This window comes from Aulonocara sp. 'chitande type north' Nkhata Bay, linkage group LG14 (genome assembly GCF_057382095.1).
Source record: "Aulonocara sp. 'chitande type north' Nkhata Bay isolate Kocher_YH1m ecotype deep benthic linkage group LG14, A_spYH_male_GT1.1, whole genome shotgun sequence".
NCBI classification, from domain to species: Eukaryota; Metazoa; Chordata; class Actinopteri; order Cichliformes; family Cichlidae; genus Aulonocara; species Aulonocara sp. 'chitande type north' Nkhata Bay.
The window spans coordinates 42,181,871-42,204,581 of record NC_141357.1 but is presented as its reverse complement, the minus strand read 5'-3'; the positions used below and the strand labels follow the sequence as shown (position 1 = coordinate 42,204,581).

At 45.3% G+C, this 22,711-nt stretch overlaps 1 protein-coding gene across 4 annotated transcripts; it reads right to left on the bottom strand.

Annotated features, from left to right (window-relative positions):
- Positions 1-162: 162 nt before the first annotated feature.
- ano7 (anoctamin 7) lies at positions 163-18,186 on the bottom strand. 4 transcript variants are annotated; one of them, XM_086262668.1, is made up of 25 exons: positions 18,090-18,186; positions 17,262-17,366; positions 12,087-12,141; positions 11,880-12,007; positions 11,313-11,420; positions 11,102-11,238; positions 10,970-11,027; positions 10,134-10,244; positions 9,883-10,048; positions 9,719-9,809; positions 9,518-9,614; positions 9,025-9,168; positions 8,810-8,947; positions 7,528-7,626; positions 7,251-7,353; positions 6,665-6,776; positions 6,520-6,574; positions 5,500-5,597; positions 5,190-5,341; positions 4,895-5,100; positions 4,495-4,637; positions 3,173-3,263; positions 2,957-3,076; positions 2,719-2,883; positions 163-1,223 (listed from the first exon to the last, which is right to left on the bottom strand). In XM_086262668.1, the coding sequence occupies exons 2-24, from the start codon at positions 17,343-17,345 to the stop codon at positions 2,731-2,733; spliced, it is 2,649 nt and encodes an 882-aa protein (XP_086118794.1). In that variant the 5' UTR covers positions 17,346-17,366; positions 18,090-18,186; the 3' UTR covers positions 163-1,223; positions 2,719-2,730. The 4 variants fall into 4 exon arrangements, with proteins under 4 accessions (XP_086118794.1, XP_086118792.1, XP_086118793.1 ...); XM_086262666.1 differs by lacking the exon at positions 163-1,223 and having other exon boundaries at positions 1,271-2,883; XM_086262667.1 differs by lacking the exon at positions 163-1,223 and having other exon boundaries at positions 1,271-2,883; positions 17,262-17,363; positions 18,090-18,137.
- Positions 18,187-22,711: the final 4,525 nt, after the last annotated feature.

Genomic DNA, 22,711 nt, shown 5'->3' with positions numbered 1-22,711 from the left:
ACAGAGGGTTGTGCGATCAGCTGAGCGCACCATCCGCTCCGAGCTCCCTGACCTGCACTCAATCTACAGCAGGCGGTGCTGGACCAAGGCCAGGAAGATGGTGAAGGACCTCAGCCATCCCAACAACAGACTGTTCTCTCTGCTGAGGTCAGGAAAGCGATTCCGCTCCCTGAAGACCAACACAGAGAGACTGAGGAGGAGCTTCTTCCCGCAGGCGATACGGTCTCTCAATCACACCACCACACAGTACTGACCCACACATATGGTTCTTACACACACACTGGACTTTCTGGACATTGTTTTTGCACAACACTGGTCACTATATTCTTCATTTCCAGTTAATACTTGTACAGCTGCTGTTATTGTGTATATATTTATTTATATTTAGATTTCTTCATACATTCTTATATAGTTCTATATTGTGTATTTTGTTGTACAGTTATTTTATTTTCAACTTTAATTTATATATTTATCTTATTCTTCCCAGTTAAATTTACCCTTCATTCTAATTTGTGTTGTACAGTTATTTCATTTTTAACCTTAATTTATATTTTATTCCTTCCTAGTTAAATTTACCCTTTTTAATTTTTCATATTTATTTCCTATCTTATTCATAGCCTTTTCCTTTTTTGTTCTCTTTAGGTCACGAGCAGTTGTCCAAGCATTTCACTACATATCGTACTGTGTATGACTGTGTACGTGACAAATAAAATTTGAATTTGAATTTGATGTATAATAAACCACCCTTGCATCTCAGTAAGTGCTGCATCCTGGGTCTCACTCATTCCGCCACGCGACTGCTGCCCCAGCCGTGACACGTTTATTGCAGTATAATGCTGAAAATTATGGCTCAGTTCTCTGGGCTTCGGTTGAGCCTTTTTTCAGACTAAGATTGTTTTCAGTGGAGATTGAACTTATCTGTTACTTTAGGAACGGGCTTAAACCATGTCTGGGAAACACGTCGTAAATGATGGGTCGTTCGGGCCTCTTCGTGCTCAGTCAGATCTGGAATATTGGAAGCAGATCCAATCGTGCAAAAGGTTTGATCACACGAGTATCTGAAAAATGTTCCTCAAATATTTTTTGTGGGGCGATGTCCTGCTGATGGAGGTAGCTGCTGTTGGGCCTGTTCTTCTGCAGGAGGATATGGTTGAACATCTAATCACCACTTTCATCAGTGGTCCTCATGCTGAGCTTACACAGATAGAACAACAAACAACAAACTGTGAAAAAAATGGAAAATACCAAAAATAATGTAAATCTTCTTGGCCATGAATTTTTATTAGAAAATAAACTAAAACTTTTCATCAGTAGAAGCTAAACTACAAAAGATATCTGACTAAGCATTCAAATACACATAAACAGCACATTCAGCTACAGTGTGAGAGAAGCTACCTCATCCACAGTGAAATTCATGCCAGCATTGATGATTCTGTAATCATCCGTAAAGTGTTTGGATAGTAGGGGTGCAACGATACACAAAATTCACGGTTCGATATTTTTTCGATACAAAAAATGTTCATGCCTTTTTAATTTGTCATTTATTAAAATTTATAAATATATATTTTAACTCAAAAGTACAGTTTTTAAATTTAATGTTGCTGAAACAACAAAGTAATAAAAAAAATAAATCTATCTGATCGAGGAATCCCTCATCTTTGGAAAAGAGAGTTTATTACAGAGAAATGTCTCTTTCCAAAATAAAAGCTCTACTATACGCTTCTTCTGGGCTATATTCTCAGCAGCGTATTAAACATATCAGGTCCCCATAAGGAGAATCCTGTGCTAACGGCTGTCTAAATGACTCGGGTAAAGTTTGTAGCATGCTGCTTGTTGTTTTTGTCTGCTTCCACTTGTCTTTGCACTAGGATGCTGTCGGAGTAAATGTGCAGTCATATTCGTTGTGTTCCCACTAGTGCTGTCAGCGTTAATCTGAAATGACCTTAACGCCACAACACGGCAAATCTCCGTTAACCAGCTACCGCGGTTCGCCCCGTGCGTGGGGCTGGATGGTGTCAACACGTTAACGAGCTAACTGCGCTAACACACTAGCTCCCACCCATGTAATTGAGCATTGCATGGCACATCCGACATACTGTTTTACTTTAGTCCATGACGCGCTTACCTTCAGGGTCATACGTCACATGAAGACCAAAATAGTTCCAAACGCCAGATCTGAATGAGGGTGGGGGAGGTTCAATTTGCCATGTTGCAAGGAGAGCTTAACTTCTGTCTCGCTAGCTTGCCCTGCGCTCAGTGAATCTGCGTTCGACTACTCCGCCTAGGCTGCACTGTCGAGCGCAGATCCACTGAGCGCTCAACACAGACAGCATCGTCAGAAGGAAAGTTGATAAAATAAATTAAAAATGTTGTATTGTTCGATACATATGCGTACCGAACCGAAAGCACTGTATGAACGGTTCAATATCCATACGAGTATCGCTGCACCCCTATTGGATATGTATAAGTTTATGTGTAACAGATATCCAAATGTTCATTACATGAAAAAGCCCAGCTCATGTTACAGCGCTGTCGCTAACTGCCTCCCATCAGGTGCTGCTGAGCAACATTTAGCATTTAACTCAGAAACTTCAATTACAACAAACATGGCAAGTTTTGAAAATAGTAAGTTACAGTTAAAGAGTTATTTGATGACAGGCACAGTGATAAGCAGCCAGTGGTTAAAAACGAGCGTTGGGTGTTGTAGCCCAAGTCCACCTGAGCTTCGTCCTAGGAGCTGAATATTGCTTCAGTCTCCTCTGCGATCTCCTCCAGGTTCGGTGACGGTGGGTCGCTCTCCTGTGGAGAGATTCTGGATCTACGCTGTCGCAGTTCACTGGGCGGGGCTTCCCCATTCCCAGGAATCATGGTCTTCCCCAGAGACTGCAGGCATAGAACACGATAGTAAACAAACTGCGAGACAAACCGTCATGTGACACTCTGTTAACTTTGATACCTGGTTCTCAGCCAGAGCCTCTTTAGCCATGTAGTGCTCCCTCTTTATCTTCATCTCCACCTCTTCGGACACATCAGGAACCATCAAATCTATTAAGCGGCCGATGAAGAAGACTACATGCTGAGGAAGAAAAATGGGACAAGTCTTCAATGTGCGGACTGCCGATCAGCAGTTCACAGACCGCTCGGGGTTCAGTGAAGTCTGAGAGACACTGACCTCAAAGATGATGACGAAACCGAGCCGTATAGCGAGGAGGTGGAAGTACTCTGGCAGGTATTCACCATTTTCATCCCTGAAAGCCCAATACCTGTGGACGATAACGACGCGTCGATCGCCTGCAGTAGGTACTGTGCTACTCGTTCACAGCAGGTAGCTTCGACGATTTCACGTGGCACAGTTTCACTCCCGATACATTTCAGACACAAAGGCTCTGTGTCTCCTGCTGGGACTTAACCGCAGAGCTGTAAACCACTATATTATGACGCCACCAGCATTTTAAATTTGCAGAATAACTAAAATGAGCTGCAGTAAACATTCAGACGCTCTCTGGTTCCTCTACAGCACTCGAAACATTAACGGCAGCAGTAAATTTGTCCTCAGGATTTTGTTCCTACCGACCAAATGTTAAATGAAAGGTGACGTCAAGATTAGGTTGTCAAATAAAAACGTAAAAAGTTGTCAGCATGTCTTTGTCCTGTCTTCCTCATCTCACCGCCCTCCCTGAGCCTGGTTCTGCTGGAGGTTTCTTCCTGTTAAAAGGGAGTTTTTCCTTCCCACTGTTGCCAAAGTGCTGCTCATAGGGGGTCATATTGTGGAGTTTTTCTCTGTATGTATCATTGTAGGGTCTGCCTTACAGTATAAAGCACCTTGAGGCGACTGTTGTTGTGATTTGGCGCTGTGTAAATAAAACTGAATTGTCTTTGGATCTCATTGAAAACACATCTAGAAAAAAGGCGTCCACCCATTTTAAGCTTGGGCAGGTCCATCGTGACCTCCACGAACTCTGATCATGACAACCACTGTGTTGTGATCATGTGGGACCAGTAAGTCTAATGTAATCTACTTCCAGTCCCACATTAGCTGAACGTAATGTTAGACAGAGCCCAGTTTGAGCCCAAACATTACTTGGTCAGGGGAGATGTGCATCTACATATAAATGATATTCCTGTTCCATTATGTGCCATATGAAGAGTCTATAACGTGGCTAATGACCACAGAGGATGTATTAAGATGAAGTGTTGACCTGGCAGTGATGAGCTCACAAGTGTGAGGCACACAAAGATGTGGCTACTGACGTGGAGTTAAAACAGTCGGGACACTTTGCTATCGTGCTTTAGATTTAGTTTCTAATCAAAGTTCTTTCTTTGAAAACTTGACATTTCACTTTTGAGCCCAACCTCAAAGCTGCTGAGATGCCTGGTCTTGTATGATCATATGACTGAGACTGTTTTGGTGCTCAAATGAAGTCCATAACTGCCCGACCGGGCTCAGCCGGCCCATGCGGTTCTCGGTGATGGTGTTGTGGTGCAGATGCTTACCTGCAGGATGTGTTGTGCTGTTGCTGGTAGCTGAGCGGTGATGTAGCCAGAGTGAAGTTGATGAAGCCACTGAGTGTGCTGTCTCTGGTGTAGCGGTAGTACAGTCGAGGCACAAAGGATGACGTAAACGCTATGAGGAACGCCTGAAAATACAAGTCCAGATTCGTTGGCGGCTCATTTATAGGCTCATGATTTATGGTTGTGGTGCGAACAAAACGTATGTTTTGAGCTAAATTTGGAAATACAAATTGGGCTTTTACAGCCAAACAGGTGAGAGTGACATCGGCGGGGTTGGAATTCGCATATGCTTGTTTGCCATTCACCTAGGGACCATTTTTGATCCGAGGACACCACAAGCGTTACCTGTTCGTCCATACGTAAAACACCAAAACAGTCTTACGTTGCTCAGGACGGCCATGTGTGCGATGAACTGCAGGATGGGAAACCAGATGCCGATGTCCTGAGCTCGCTCTACCACCGGGCGACGGTATTCAGTCACAAACTTCTGAGCATCCAGACGGACCTCCACCCAGTTATTAATGAGGGCGAAGAGAGGAGCGAGGGGGCACGCCGCCACGAAGATGGTGATGAACCCAAACTGAATCACTGTGAAGGATGAGGAGGATTTACAGTGAAGACCAGACTCGTATGAAACTCTACGTCTCCCAGGATGTGAGGATAAACCTGGGACTCACCCATCTCCAGGTATTCGCTGAAGAGTCCCTCACAGACCAGCAGCTGGTAGTCTGCCTCCCAGGGAGAAGCCTCCTCCTGCCTCTGGGCCTCCTGTCCCGCCTCCTTCAGCTGAGGATTCAGCTTCCTCTTCTGCCACCATGACTTCACCTTCCTGTAAGTAACGAGCCCACATCATTGCAAAGCAAGACTGCGCTCGGTGACACAAATCCACATAACTGTGCGTTATGCATCACTGTTGTGAGAGACACTGGCACCAGGATGCAGTCTGTTCTCGTGCACTTTGTTGTGTATCTGTGTGTGTCTGTTTACGGGGAAATGAACTCCTGGATGTTGTTGATCAGCTGTTTTCCCACCATGATGACCAGCAGCTCCTGAGCCAGATCAATGAGACATCCACCTGCTCCACACTGTAACACACAGCCAGAGAGGCGGAGTTTAGTGGTTCATCTATTCATGCAGCTGCGAGCAGCTCAGCTGATGGATCAGCAGGTACCCTACTATAACTTCACACATGCTGCTCTGGGTGCTTTATGTCCCACTTTGGAAAGCAGTTGTTTGAAATGGTCTGTGAGCACTCACAGCATCATTGAAAAACTGTGTCTGACCTAAGGTCTCCATGCAGAGATCTGATGCTACTGTCACGGTCCGTGGTCCTGCGTGTGGAATGTGTGATGCTCGGGTAGCCACACCCCCGGGCTGGGCCATCACCGGCACACCTGCTCTCCATCGGGGTGATTACCCGAAGAGCTACTTAGCCCGGCACTGACGGAGGCTCCACGTCAGCCCGTTAATCACCTCTCTGTGGCAACTAGACTCCCGCGAAAGCGTTGCATTAATATCTCGTTGGAGCTGCGTTAAATCTGCCTACTTGTGTCTAGGTTTCGATCCGGCGTTCAACGTCTGCCACCTGCCTGTCCTCCTGCCCGTCCTCCTGCCCAGTTGGATCACCCGGTGCGTCATCTGGCCCATCCACTACCTCCACGGATTCCCTTCTCACGGACGTCCCTCCCGAGCTCCCACGGTCCCGCTCTAATTGTAAGCCAACTAGTCTAACTCAGTCTTGATGCGTTTGCCCCGCTTCCCGGCTCCCTGGTAATCTTCTCCCCTTTCTGTTGCAGCCTCCCACGGTTCCTCGCGTCACTGTTTCCCCGGGTTTTTTAGTTCCTCGTTTTGCTCCTCTGGTTCTGGTTTTTGTTGCTATAATAAAGTGTCGTTTTCTGCTTGTGCTTGAGTCTGCGTCTGGACCCTTTTGTGCACGCGCGTCGCGGCGCATGACAACTTCTCTGTAATCGTCACATCATCATCACATGACCACAATCATCAACTCACGTCTTCGTTGCGGACTCCAAACAAAGTGTTGTAATTTCCAGGGTAGCCAATGAACCTGAAACAAACAACCAATCAGCAGGTTTTACAAACCAGCCGAGGCGAGTCCATCAGTTCAATGATCAGCCTGCTCTGCGCTGGCTCTCACCTGCCTTTGAAGAAGGCGATGTAGACCGGAGACGAGTAGAAGTTAACAAACTGGAAGACGAAAACTTTCAGGATGAACATGTCTTCGTATTTCGTCTGAGTGCGATGCATCTCTGACAGCAACATACAGACACACACGTATTCTCGTTTTCATATCTTAGTGAGGACATCTCATTGACATAATGCTTATCCCAGCTGCTTACCCTAACCATGCCTAATCCTAACTATAACCTGACCCTGACACTAAAACCACATTTTGAGTCAAAAATGCTTCAAACCCCATAAGTGACTGTTGGTCCCCACAAAGATGTCTAAACAAGTACACACACACACACCTTCAGATGAAATGAAGATCATGGCGCCAAATTAAATTTGTCTATTTTTACCTGAACAGTGGTGAAAATGAAAAACCAAGATTACTTAGTAAAAGCTCGTTAGCAGCTGTTATTTGTTATCAACTAAAAGTAGACTTCCTAAAATATTCATAAACTGGTCTCAGAAAAATCAGACATCTTCACAGAACTCTACAGTTTATGAAAATGTGTAAAGTTTCTTTAAACGAGGCTGAGATGTGGAGGGAGACTCACCCCAGCGGGTGAGGATGTGGGCCAGGGCGGTGTAAATCCTGGACAGCAGAAGGATGACCAGCAGATTCAACACTGACCCAGAGAAACTGGCTATTCTCCCAGCCTACACACACACACACACACACACACACACACACACACACACACACACACACACACACACACACACACACACACACACACACACACACACAGGTGTGATGGCGTCAGTGATATTGCAGTCCTCGGTTAAGCTTTGTGGACCCAGGTGAAGGCAGGCGAGCTGCCTCTTACTCACAGAGAAGCTGAAGAAGCTGTACTCTGACTTGTAGATGATGATGCTGAGGATGGTGCGATACAAAATGATGGCCGTGAGAAAAATCAACACCACAGCGACCTGCGCGGAAGAAGTCATTTCAGACCTTTTATCCACTGACACCTGATTTCATTTAAGGTAGAGACACAGACAGATTCATAAATGTAGATGCACACTGACTGGTTAGCATATGGGAGAGAAATCTCATTGGCCAGATATGGATCTGTCAAGCATGACATCATGAACTTAATGAACCTGCTAACATGCACACAGGCAACAGCAGCTGCTTCAGGTTGGCTAATTTTCTCCTCTGCAGCAAACCCAAACATAAATGTGCTAACAGAAGAAACGTGAGGCCAGAAAGCTCGTAGGAGACCTGCTGCTCGTCTAACGTACAGCTGATGGTGGGTGTTAACATCTTTGTCACCACTGAGGCTGTAAATGTGAATAAAAACATCGGGAAGCGATTTTTTGAAGCCGTAAGGCTGTTATAGAAGCAGTCTGCTGTTCAGCATCGTCCGGCTCAAACACAAAGACCTTCCTGAGAAACATCTGCATGGAGCAGATGTTGCTCTAACACCACTTTACACCTTTCAGCACTGATGGAGCCTTTCCAGATGTGCCAGCTGTCAGTTCCATGGACACTGACGCCCCCCCCCCAGCTGAACGCTAGCTCTCCTCTTCAGCCCAAGGCTTCGGCGTCCATGTTTGAATGTGTCTGACCTCAGATCTGTTTTGGCCCAGAGGAGACGGCGCCGTTTGTCCATCTTGGTCACATGTGGCTTCAAGGTGCTCTGTTCTCCATCACATCCAACAGGATGTGTTTCAGTTTAAGCACTACATGTGCTACTGGCAATAAAACGAGACTTTGTGAGATTTGCGAATCACTGCATGATATTTTTATTTGTGTTTGACTCAGTGTCCCAACTTCTTTGGAGTTGTGGTCATAGATGGAGACCACATTATAACAGGCTGGACAGAATCTGAATTAACATCACCCACAGTCCCTGATGGTTCCAACCTGCAGCTCCTTTCCATCACAGTGATGTCAGCGCTGACCCCCAAACAAGAACTGCTTCACATGTTGGAGGCGGGAGTGAATGCCAGCTCCAGAGCAGGATGGGGGAGGGGCCACTGTGGGAAACGACGCTACCCTCTGCTGGCATCACGCAATAATCATCTTACACCTGTGGAAGCCGTGACCGTAGATCGGGTGGACGTGCGTGTTAGACTGTGTTGGCAACGAGGACTTCAGGAGACTCACCATGATGATGATGACCATGCAGCCAGTCAGAGTTCTGTTGAACCGCTTATTTTCAGGAAAATACGGCTCCTCCGCTCCGGTCACCGGGTTCCTCATGGTCATCGGTGCCATGGCGGTGAACTCTGGACGAGGTCGCTCCTGCCAAAGATGTGAAATTCACAAATTCACAAACCTCCGGAAACAATCCCCTGGTTAACTTAGCGACGGCTTCGCACCTCGATGTCCTGGAATTCGGAGCAGTCCCAGCGGTGAGACAAAGATGAACATGTTCTCTTCCAGTACTCGAGGAAGGTGATGGCCCACAGAGACATGAAGACACTGAGGAAAACGGTTCCTCCGTTATCAAACAGCAGACCTGCCTGCAGAGACACAAGCAGCCTTTCAGAGTGGTGGATACACAGATGGCTCAGTAACATCAGCCTGTGCTGGTTTCCAAACATTTAGCTCAGAGGACCTGATGAGGTCAGAGGACAGAGTTGTCTACTGCTGTCCACTTTTAAACTGCCCAACTATTAATCTGCCAGGCGACGTATCAGGAAACAGAAACCTCTGAAGAAACGTCCACGATCCATCTCACAGAGATCAGCGAGATGAGTGATGCATGAATATATGCTGGAATAAGGAACATGGCTGCTTTGCCTCGCCCTGTGTTTTCCCAGAGAACGGAAACATTTAAATAAATGTGAGAGGTGTGGTGGTGGCAGGTACCTTGTAGGTGACGCAGATGCTGGAGTAGTTCCAGTAGGAGCAGATATTACAGAGCGGACACATGATGAAGCTGTTTCCGCTACCACACAACTCGTTCCTACAAATTCAAACACAGATCACCACAGGTGCATCAACCATGACGAGTGAGCATGTCCTCACAAACTGCTTTAAAATGAACGCTGACGATGAGTTTGTACTCACGCTGGAACGTCGGTGGCCACGAGCCAAAACCCGATCAGGAAGATCACCGTCCCGACGACAGACGCCGGCAGCAGCCAGCCGGTGTAGAAGCCTGCATGCAGACACGGTGAGACGCTTGTCACCAAGTAACGGCATAACATCGGAGGTATTTTCCTCATATTTACCTAACCAGGCAAAATAAAGTGCGATCTTCTCCCCAAAGTACTCCCTGATGTGGTCCAGAGGTTGGTAGCGTCTCCAGCAGGACCACTGGGCCCAGTAAGCATACAGGATCTGCCTCAGGCTTAAACTCTGGGGACTGACCGGGGGGGTCGGCAGCTGATAATCTCCCTGCAAACATGGTATCAAACATCAGCCTGGGCTTCAGTCTGGGAATCACAGCAGCTTCAGACCAGGCTCGTGGTGCACATCTCACCTCGTGCAGCGGGTAGGCGGCGGTGAAGACCTGCTCGTTCAGCAGACGGTCGACGCCCACCTCCCCGTTCTTCACCGAACCGTATGGAGTCCTGGCTAAGATCTCGTACAGCTAGAGGGACACGAGGGTTTCAAGGGACTCAGCTAAGCTAGCATAACCATGTCTAGGGCTGAAACTTTGTTTCCGTGAAACTTTTAGCATTAATAGAAACAGAGCCTCCAGGACACTGCAGAACACCACAGCCATCTCCACTCAGAACCACAGAAACATGTTTGTGTTGTTTTCAGGAAACTTCAGTGGATTGTTAAGGAAGTACAGACTCATAAAATAAAGTGCTACACACACGGACATTTGTGTGTGTGTGTTTGTCGAGTTTGTTTGAGGAGGAGGCGTTGCCGCTGCCAGCATCCGTCTGTTGACCGATACATCCTGGATCTGCTTCGCTGGTATTTCTGCCTTTGAGCCAATCAGAGCAGCTCGCTCTCAGCTCAGTTTGTTGAAGCTGCACTGGAAACTTTCCCAACACGACCAAACACACAGTTCCCGTCTGCTCGGGTTTTGTGTCATTAATGAAGCAGCACAAGAAATCTTAAATTCACACTTTCAGGTTCTTTGGGTTAAAAACTCTTAGATGTTGGTTCGTGTATTTTTGTTTAAAGATTTTTTGAAATATTAACATTTATTTGTCTGTTTCTCTGTTCTGGATTTGTCCTCTGAAATAGTCAAACTATCCTAAAATACACCATAAACATTCAGTTTTCATTTCTACATGCACCACAGTGAAGTGCACGGCACGGCCACGAGTTCCTCGAGACCGTTTTGTTTTCTTCACTCACCACCTGGTGTCTCTGGGTCGTCTTGAAGAACGTGTCTTTGTTGTCGCTGCCCAAAAACCTGCAGGCAGGAAACAGGGAGAGTGAAGGAGGAGGATGAGGGTGACACGGGACTCAGGTCCTGAGTGTTTGTACCTCTCCAGCTTGTTGGTCCTGAACTGGCAGGTGTAGTAGTCGGGCGGGGGGTTGGGGACGTCCTGGGACATAAGGTTGGGAAGAGACAGCTTGGACAGGATCTGTTCGGACCAGTTAACGATGGGGGCGGTGACCACCTGCAGGAGGACAGAGGACATGCCGTGAGATGGCTGCTGAGCGTGAGGACGGCGGCAGAGGACGTGGGCTTTACCTGCAGTGGGACTCTGAGGCTGATCTCCTCAGCGTAGTAACAGAGCACGCTCCACGGAGCGCTGAGGAGGACAAAACAGATCCTCTTCTTTGTCTGGAGGACCTCCTTCTGCAGAGAAGAAGAAAAGAGCTCAGCGTCCTTCACCTCCTTTCAACATCATAACTAGTACTCACGGGTTAATTAGTGCTTTGTTTATTTTCTGGAAATGTATTTGTACTCTATGCATCTGTACCCATATGTAATAAATTTGATTTCATATTTTACTATTGAGAAACACTTTGGAGCACCTCTGGTCTTTTCAATGAGCTATAATATAAATAAAGTATTGATTGATTGATTGAAAGGTGCATTTAGCTGCTGGTTAGCTTCCATCCATCAAACAGAAACACATAGAAGCACATCATCAGTAAGCCAATGATACAATTATGTCTGTTATTGTCTATATAATGTCTGTTGTTTATTTCCTGATATCCAAAGTGAAGGTGGCATGTGGGTCATGTGACAGTTTAGTTTCACTTCCTCCATGTTTGCCTTACCTGCAGACTCACCTGTGTTTGTTTAGCTTACCTGTTCCTGCAGAAGTCCAGAGTGTCTCAGTCTTTTCAGAAACTCCTCCCTCCACCGGCGGTGGGCGGGGCTAACACCCATGCTCTCCTCCTGCATGCTCCTTGGCTCCTCCCACACCAGCACAAAGTCTGTCCGAGAGGATCACAGGTTTAATTCGTCTGCTAAACACGCTGCGTTTGGAACGGTATGATTTTGTTTTCTACTCACCGACTCGAGTCGATCCATCACTGAAAACATTCCCATCCTCAGGCTGAACTGCATTCTGGGAAATAATAAAACCTGTCAGACTGAATTTAGAGGAAAACAATCAAAGAGCAGGGTCTGTTTTCAAAAAGCTTCCTGAAACTAAGAGTTTGTAATTCTAAGGAAACTGTGAGACTTCCAGTGAAGGCTTAAAGGACTGAATCCTGCTGATGATCAGAGTTATTCATGGAGCCTGGCAGGCCCTGGAGTGGAGACAAGCACCTTTAGAAGGGTTCTGAAGGAGAGAACGCTGTTTTGGAACAATGCTCTGCCATGTTTGTCTCTGCAGGCAAGGAAGGAGAGGATACACTGTTTGTACAATCCAATCAATCAAAGACCATTTTATCTATGAGGCATCCGATCCATTCATTTCTGTGGGACAGAGACGACGTGCCGACTTTATGAATTATTCATACGGAGTTTACTTGTGTGCTCATTACATTAGCCGACTCACGTGTGTAAACTTGTCACCACAAACCCACTGTTTGCATAACTGTGGAAAAATGCCACAGCACTCAGACGGCCCACGACCACACGTGGAATTCCACTGGAATCACGTTTTACCTGCTTTACAGTCAAATCAAATCAAATGGCATTTACCTACAAACATGTACCAGTAGAAACACCTCAGAATAAGGAGGTGAAAATACAAGAAAATAATTATACTCTAAATTAATTTACTACTGTAGTGGTTTAATCTAGCCTTTTTACATTTTTATTATGCACCACGGCTGCTCTGCTGTCCAAGTTAAATAATAAAATGTGATAAGGACTGTTCTCACTCTCCTGCTCACAAGAGTAAATAAAGAGCAGGGCACAAGCAGCAGGGCTAACACGGCTAATGTGTTATTGATTGATGGATGGATGGATGGATGGATGGATGGATGGATGGATGGATGGATGCATATATAGGATGGATGGATGGATATATAGGATGGATGGATGGATGGATATATAGGATGGATGGATGGATATATAGGATGGATGATGGATGGATGGGTGGATGGATATATAGGATGGATGGATGGATGGATGGATGGATGGATGGATGCATATATAGGATGGATGGATGGATGCATATATTGGATAGATGATGGATGGATGCATATATTGGATGGATGATGGATGGATGGGTGGATGGATATATAGGATGGATGGATGGATGGATGGATGGATGGATGGATGCATATATTGGATAGATGATGGATGGATGCATATATTGGATAGATGATGGATGGATGGATGGATGGATGCATATATAGGATGGATGGATGGATATATAGGATGGATGCATATATTGGATGGATGGATGGATGCATATATTGGATAGATGATGGATGGATGCATATATAGGATGGATGTATGATGGATGGATATATTGGATGGATGGATGGATGGATGGATGGATATATAGGATGGATGGATGGATGGATATATAGGATGGATGGATGGATGGATGGATAGATGGATATATAGGATGGGTGGATGGATGGATGGATGGATAGATGGATATATAGGATGGGTGGATGGATGGATGGATATATAGGATGGATGGATGGATGATAGATGGATAGATGGATATATAGGATGGATGGATGATGGATGGATATATAGGATGGATGGATGATGGATGGATATATAGGATGGATGGATGGATGGATATATAGGATGGATGGATGGATGATGGATGGATATATAGGATGGATGGATGGATGGATGGATGGATGGATGATGGATGGATGGATATATAGGATGGATGTATGATGGATGGATGGATATATAGGATGGATGTATGATGGATGGATGGATGGATGGATGGATGGATGGATATATAGGATGGATGGATGGATGGATGGATGGATGGATATATAGGATGGATGGATGATGGATGGATGGATGATGGATGGATGGATGGATATATAGGATGGATGGATGGATGGATGGATGGATATATAGGATGGATGGATGATGGATGGATGGATGGATGGATGGATGATGGATGGATGATGGATGGATGGATGGATATATAGGATGGATGGATGGATGGATGGATGGATATATAGGATGGATGGATATATAGGATGGATGTATGATGGATGGATGGATGGATATATAGGATGGATGGATGATGGATGGATGGATGATGGATGGATGGATATATAGGATGGATGGATGATGGATGGATGGATGATGGATGGATGGATATATAGGATGGATGGATGATGGATGGATGGATGATGGATGGATGGATATATAGGATGGATGGATGGATGGATGATGGATGGATGGATGATGGATGGATATATAGGATGGATGGATGATGGATGGATGGATGATGGATGGATATATAGGATGGATGGATGATGGATGGATATATAGGATGGATGGATGGATGGATATATAGGATGGATGTATGATGGATGGCACGAGCAGCAGCATGGACTGAAATCTTTTCCTGATGAATCCAAAACAGAACTTTCAAACCAACAGAAAACTGAATCATCATGAAGGAGAAAAAACTGACAGAATCAATGTTCTTCATCTCGTATAAAATAAAAACACCCATGGCTAATAGCCTGTTGATTTGCACATACATGAATATATACATATATTGATACATATATTGATTGATGTTTTCTGTACTTCTGAAAATTCTGGTTGAAGTGTTTGTAAAGATCACATGATCCTGCGTTTGTTGCTCTTTGTTTTATCTCCTCACGAGGAAAAGGACAACAGCTCTTTTCACATATTTTTATGTTATATGTGTAATAAAATACTACATAACATGGCCCACACCCCTGAAAGTACAGTGTATTTACAATGTAAGATGACAACATTTTGTTTGCTTTTCTGCTAAAATACCCAGAAAGTACTCAGTACTTAAAGTTAATTACAGAATTATTCCTTCCTCCTGGTAAAATCATGAACTATTACCTCCTTATTCTAATGTACCCACCAGCAAGTAATGCTAATTCAATCATGATATCAGGTAACGCACCTGGAAAACCCACTTAATCCTAAAATAGCAGCACTCTTAGCCGTGGGCTGTATTATAAAGTCCCAAGAGCCAAAACAAAAATGCTGATCACAGCTCGACACTCACAGCAGCAGCCCAGATGTGAAGACAAACACCTCAGCTGTCAGCACATGGCTGTCAAACGTAGCGGGGAGGCTAATGTGTGTCTATGATTTCTATGTAACTGCGGTATTCATCTTGTTTAATGATACGTGTAACAATGAGATATGGAGGTAAACGTTTCATGGTCACTGAGCTAATTTCTTTCTATGAACAGCTCCGAGGATTCTCGAGAAGTTCGTGAAACCTGTAGCCACTTCCCAAAGGCTACGCTGGCGTGTTTGCGTGGCTCTGGGCTGCTACTGGTCCAGAAGCGGGAAGCTTCGTGTTTTTTATTGGCTCCTAAACACTTTGGGCCACTCTTCCTGCTGTTTCACGTCCCCATTGTCGCTAATGAGGACGACGACAGACACACAAGAGCAAGAGCGGAACAAACATCAACCGTTTGATCACTCAGTGCTGAACCGAGTGGAGCCGCTCAGTCTCTCCTCATCATGCACTTCCTGTTTCCTGCCGCAGCCCAGTTTAATTAAAAAGCAGCAGAGAGAGCGAAGCTGTGGTGAAGCTTCCGGGTTTCACCTGCTTTCACTCAGACATGCGGAACCGTCTTCACACTAACTGTGAGCTTCTGTTAGTTTGAGGCCCAGCACAGTTTAGAGCTGCGTGCAGTAGCTATCACAAGGGGGCGGAGTCTAAAGTTACCATCCAGTTGTATTGAAGTTTGTGCTTTAAACACCTTTTTTGCAGTGAGAACTGTGAATACAGTCCAGCATGAGCCCTGGACAGTATAAAAGGTGGCCATAGATACTGTAATGTCACTGATTTAGGTGAACTGAGCATGCTCAGTGTTGCCATCTGCAAGTTTTGAAACCAGCTGTGAGGAGTGAGGCGTGGCTAACGGTTTGTGATAAACTGATGAGACCATCCTGGATGATCGTTGATGGCCTCCATGTTTTACAAGAATACGAGCCCAAACCAGAGACCAGTACAACCCTAACGAAGTGTGTCGCCTCCTGCTGGTGTAACCAGTGATGCTGCAGCCAGGCTGACCATACGAGAGGACAATCGCATTTTACCGCCATCAGCTCTGAGAGTCGACAGTGAAATCAGACGACTTCCTGCACGTTTGGGTGAAACTTCAACTTGCATCTTTTAGCTACAGGGATTTTACTTTTCAATCCAATCAGAGAGTAATCCGATCGTTAAGTCTGACGTCACTAGCCGTGTCTGGGCCTAAACGCTGCAGGTCCATATATCAAACATCACTATGGCATTACTGAGAGTTGAAAAACTGTCTAAAGTCTTTCATCTTTAATAAAATGATCAGCGTTCTGCTCTACCAGGTGTAACAACTGAGTTTAACATCCAGGCATCCATGAAAACGGAATTTATGACATTTAACGGAGTTAGAAGTTAGCAGGGAGTTAGCTCGCTAGCTTCTATCTAAATACAATATAGCATGTCCTGACTGCGGGGTTTTTGAAACAAATTCAAACGTACAGCTCTGTTATCACTTCCAGCATAAATGAAGACAGGAAACTAAACAGCAGTGACGTTTGTAGGGTTACTGAAGTTGGGCTAGCTGCTATATAATGATGTGCTACGTGACCGCTAGCGACACAGCTATGTTAGCATAATATAAACAAGCTAACTTTTTTTCCACTCGATAAAAGTTAACGTGAGTGTTCTCGGTGGTCAGGAACAAATGTAATCGCATGGCAGGATGCTGTAAAAGGACCAAACTTCAGCCAGGAGAACAACTGAGATAATCCATCCACAATACGAGGTTAGTCATTCATATACTGCTGCATGGGCTGGGCTGTAGTTACATCCTAAGGTTTTAAAAACTGAGCTTAAATAAATGATTAGCGGTAATAAAAGCCGAGGGAGGTCAACAGGGATCACTGACTGTTTTAGGAGCTTTTTGAGATCAAATAGAAGAAAATACATAACATTAAACATGTTAACAACACAAAAGCCATATTAAACGCAGACTACTTTAGACCCGGAAGTAGGATTCGTCACGTCATCACTTAATAATCGGATTGACCACATCCTGTTACCATGGTGCCATAGTTGTTCTCTGGGCTGGTTTCCATGGTGATTAGTGTTGTGCCATCCTCTCTCTGATCCCCTCTCCGCCTCATCCTCCCAAAACCTTCCTCCTCCTGCACACACACACACACACACACACACACACACACACACACACACACACACACACACACCTGTCGTTTAATGTTATTTTCATTGTGCCATGATGTCACCGACTGCACCGTAGTGACAGTTGTGGTTCAGGTCTTCAGTCTCTACATCCTGCAGAGGACTGACGTTCTTTTATGAGCTCGTCTGTTTATCAGGTCGATCACATCGTGAGGGTCTTAAACACGGAGCAGCTATGAAGCAGCTTTGTTTTCTATTGTTTTCTAATGTTCTGACAGTCTGCTCCCAGCTCCTCTCATGAATAACACAATAAATACATTTAACACTGTTATGATGGAAAGTTTGTGCAGGTGAAGGACTTGTGACTTTTACAGCACAGCACTCTGCACAGCGTCACCGTGAATAACTTTAATCCCACTGGACGATGTCAATGGAAACACTGGCCTCACCGGCGCTGACGGCGGGTTACCAGCCGTGTGTGTAACTGCGCGTGCAGCTCCGCGGTTCATTGATTAAAACTCGTTTCCGTCCGTCAGGGTGACGCTGTCAGAGCTCACAGCTGTTACAGCTCCCTCACCGAGTATCGATCACAGGTCACTGATCACAGTATCGATTATGTATTGACGCATTCAGACTTCCCTCTCTCTGTGACCTGATTTTACCTGGGATCAATCAGACCGATTGGATCTGGGTGGATGACGTGTGGTGTCTCGTGCAGTCCGACTCACCTGTGCGCGCAGACAGTGACGGCCTCAGGCGAGCTCGCGGCTCTCTGGAGCTTCAGCAGCTGATCAACTTGTTTGTAGAGGCGAGCTGACTTCAGGAGAGGCCCCGCCCATCCCGTTAACCACGCCCCTCCTCCGCCTCTTCATCAAAAACAAACTTGGCAGCGTAAAACAGCCATGAAACAACAGAAGCCACACCATATTCTGCATCCGCGCGCACATTAACACGTGCACAGCTCCCGTTGTGATCTCTCACTGGTCTGACACTGTGCTGCTTCTTCTCTCATTCTCCCCCCTCCCTCCCCTGTTGCTACTTCAATCATGAAACTGATCAATGATCAGCTGATCGGCTCCCTTGTTTGTTTATTGCCCACTTTGCGCCAGAAAGAGGAAACCAGCAGATGTCGCGCTAAACAACAGCAGCACGTTTAAGCTTGATCAGCTGTTGTTAGAATTTATTTAATATTAATTTCTAGTATCAGCTGATGTTTGCTGGAGCCACAGCTGTAAAGCTGCTGGTCATGATGTCTGTTTGGATGTGTGGTGAGAGGGAAACATGAAACCAGGAGATGTCCTTACTGAATCATCAGAGCTGTGATGGAGAAACAGGTTTACCTTTTAGGTGACATGGATGAGTTGAAGTTATGAACTGTTTCTGAGAGACAAATAACACCAGGATCCTTTTTTATGTAGCTGACAGCTGGTAACTGTGCAGGGGCGGGTCTAGCAAAGTGCTGCCAGGGGGCCAGGTAGGGCATTAACAGGGAGAGGAGGGCACAAAGAAACACTTTTCTTTCTTATTCTCATTTAAAATGTCTCGCTTTTATTAATTAATGTTAATGTTTAATTAATTAATTAATTATTTTTTATTAAATAATTATCTGAATCTTACAACCAAAGTTTTTATCTGACGTAAAATGTATAGAAATGATAAATATACCAACAAGACTGTACATCACTGTCACAGCAGCATTTTCATTCAAAGGCTTTGTGGCTTTTCTCCTCTAATGCCTGGTGGGTCGGTCTCTAGTCAAAATGCCCGGGCTGTTTTTTGTCCCAGTCCAGCCCTGGTGTCTGCGTGTGTGTGTGTGTGTGTGTGTGTCTGCGTGTGTGTGTGTGTGTGTGTGTGTGTGTGTGTGTGTGTCTGCGTGTGTGTGTGTGTGTGTGTGTGTGTGTGTGTGTGTCTGCGTGTGTGTGTGTGTGTGTGTGTGTGTGTCAGGGGTGATTTGATTCATCCCCCTGTGTCAGATTTATTTGGGACAGATACTGAGGGGACTCTGCGCTCACTGCCCTCTGCTGGTGACACCGCTGCACTGCACTCAGGTCAGTCTCCACCTGCTGTGTTTGCGCCTCCCACAAACAGACGGTGTCACTGGGAGTCAGGAAGCAGCCTGAGTGCTGCTGATTAAACAGGAGGAAGAATCTGCAGCTGTTTGACTCTGAGACCAGAAGCTCTAAACTTCCCGTCTCTTAAAGGCTGATCACAGCGAGCTCACACTGATTTGGATATTCACCTCTTTCTTTCTTTCTATTTACATGTTGTCACAAATATATCTTTCACATCATCAAATAAAATACAACATGTGTTTTTTAAGTAATAATTTCACTGAATGACTCCAATGTGAACTCATGTTTTGAAAGCTGAGCTCAGTTTTCACGTCCACACTCAGACGTGACTCCTGCCAGCGAGGCTGGGTCCATCCTCAGCTCGGTTTTTATTAAATAAAACCTTAACTCATTAATTACATTTTACTTTTCCTTCTTTTTTTGCTTGAGAGAAAGTCAGCTTTAATGTCAACACGTGAACAGTGATATCCTCACTTTCCACACGCAGCACAGCTGATGAGAAGAAGCTGACAGCGTGAACGTGATAACGCTCACGCCGTCCTGCTCAGCATGGAAACAGCCACAGTCCTCTGTTTATACATGGTTTAGCTTCAAAGTATCTGCAGTTGTGAATAAAAATTTTCCCATGAACAAAACGTCCTAATCAACAGGTCAAAATCTGCATTCTCAGCAAGTCACCGTCAAATGTGGTAACTGGATTCTCCTGAGCTGTAGCCAGCTCCACATGTCAGTCCAGGAGTGCACTGATTCACAGTAGAGAAGTGATCCAGACCTTCAATATCATCTTCACAAAATGTGCAGGCGTTCACATCTAAGTGAAGTTTCCGTCTTAAGAATTCATTGGTTGGATAAACCTCAGTAATGACTTTAAAGTGAACCTCTTTTACTTTAGGGGAAAGAGGAAGTGAGATATACTTTTTTCTTATCGCCTTAACCTCCACGGTCTCAAATTCTTTATATAATTTCTTTTAACCGGATTAGGGCAAATTTCATTTATCAAAATATTCCTGATCACTTTGTTTGTTTGTCACCAAATTCAACGGCAGCTATGCAGAGCTGCCTCAGTCCAGGAGAAATTTTATCATTGATCTCAAAGAGACTGGGATGGCTTTCATCAGGGATTTATATCTCTTAGCAGTACATCAAATTTCTCACAAAACGTCTCATGTTTTAATAAGACCTCATTCTCACTCATAAAATGAGCTACAGCCCAAATCCCTTTAGATCTCCATTCATCCACGTACACAGATTTCCTACACAAACGCATATACCTGTTGTTCCATATAGGGGTACTGTGAGGAGTAAAGTTGTGTTTATAGATTCAGTTCCAGTAGAGAAGCACCTGCTGATATCAGGGAGCAGCTGACTGAAGCCTTTAAAGCCACAGAAACATCAGGAAATGCAGCTCCAAGTCCCAGCTTTGACAAACAGCACAGTGATGTGGACCAGCAGGAACCAGAACCAGATTAAAACCAGTTTGTACGAGTTCCAGATGTGATCACACCTGTTAATAACACAGAAGTGTTGGAGGCGGGGCCTGAATCAATGTCTGCTTCCTGCACCTGTCACTTATTTTTTCCTTTAACAGCAACACTGCTTTTTTACCATCTCTTCATTCATGTTCACGTACTTAAAGCAGAGTATCTGATCCTGGTGTCCATCATCCGTCTGCCCCTCAGAGTTGTATCTGAATTCTGCCTGTTTCAGACCAGACACCATCTTTGTAGTGTTCGACTTCAACAGTCATGTAGATCAGGAGCTCCAGGCCTCAACAGCCGGTGTCTTCCTCTGTTTCTGATCTGAGCGTGTGCAGGATCGCAACATTGATTTATTTCCACCTTCCAGCAGAAAGGAAAACTCATCCATCCGTGCGGTGTGCCTGTTCGGCTGCATCGTGGCAGCAGACATGATGACGACCTGCTGAAGTTTAAACTGAGCAGGATGGAGAAGAACGGTGATTTAAATAACTTGAAGGAGTCTTTCAGAAACTGCTGACCTGCTGGGATTTTCCCACCTACTGGTTATAAGCCTATTCCAGCTGTGAGAGGCAGGCTGAACCTGGACAGGTCGCCAGTTTGTCGCAGGGCTGATCATGACTTCTCTGTACTACAGTGACCTCCATAGTCACCAGATTTCAATCCAGCAGAGCCCCTCTGGGATGTGCTGGAATGGGAGAGTCATGAATACAGCCGACATGTGTGCAGCAACTGTGACGGCATCACGACTAAAGTGTTTGCAGGAACTTCTTAAATTGGTGCCATGAACAGGAGGAAAAGAAGGTCAAACTGGGTGCTGGCAAATTGTACCTAATAAAGTGGCACTGAGTGTCTAATAATGCAATTACAGCGTGTCACCAAGAGGTGGCGCTTTCTTCACTAAACTTTGACTTGTACAGTGTGTTGACAGCATTTCATGCAGAAATATTTTCTTCTGTATTGAAAATGTAAAATAAATGGATGAACATTTTAATAATGGCTTTTTGAGACCCTGAAAGCACTTTACAATTCCACTATTCATTCACTCCCACACTGGTGGAGGCAGCTACAGGTGTAGCCACAGCTGCCCTGGGGCAGACTGACAGAAGCCAGGCTGCCATATCGCACCATCGGCAGTAGGTGAAGCATCTTGCCCAAGGACACAACGACCGAGACTGTCCCAACCGGGGCTCGAACCGGCAACCTTCCGATCACAAGACGAGCTGCCAACTCTTGAGCCACGATCGTTTTGACCTGTAAAACATCAAAACGTTCCCAGCAACCAATAATTAGAATCTAGTTCAATAAATAAATAAGTTCATTAATAATAAGAATAATGTTCCCCATGTTGCGGCTACCCATCCACATCCACTCACCGTCTGGGCTCTATTGAAGCTGCTGTCTCTCTCCCCTCTGTTTCTCCCACTCCTGAGCAACATTTGTGGGAGTGCATGTGTGGCTCCTGCAGCCACTGCTGCATGCTGTGTGCGAGTCACCATTTAGGGCGACCTCAATTCATGGAGCTTTACACACGGTCCCGGAGTGACTTTTGGTTAATGAGGTTTTTGGGAGAAAAACTGGAAAACCTGAGAGCTGTTGGTCTGCTGTGACATTCTGTATTTTTGCTTTGACAAAGCAAGTGTTTTCTTTCTGGTAAGAGTGGGCGGTACCTGCTCCCCTTTACTGTGCTGCCTTTTATGTTGATGTACATTACTCATTTCCTGCTAAAGGGTTTGGTCTCATTGTAGGAAATTACATTAAAAGGTATGTCGAGTCTTATAGTTGTACATAGTCCTGAGGCCA

Bases quoted from the DNA above. Each gene is read 5' to 3' on its own strand.
- ano7 (XM_086262668.1), bottom strand. From the start codon at position 17,345: ATGAGGCGGAGAGGGGATCAGAGAGAGGATGGCACAACACTAATCACC. The intron at 7,627-8,809 runs GTGAGTCTCCTG...TCTTCCGCGCAG, and splicing joins GCATGGTCATCATCATCATG to GTCGCTGTGGTGTTGATTTT. The intron at 7,354-7,527 runs GTGAGTAAGAGG...GTGTGTGTGTAG, and splicing joins ACAGCTTCTTCAGCTTCTCT to GCTGGGAGAATAGCCAGTTT.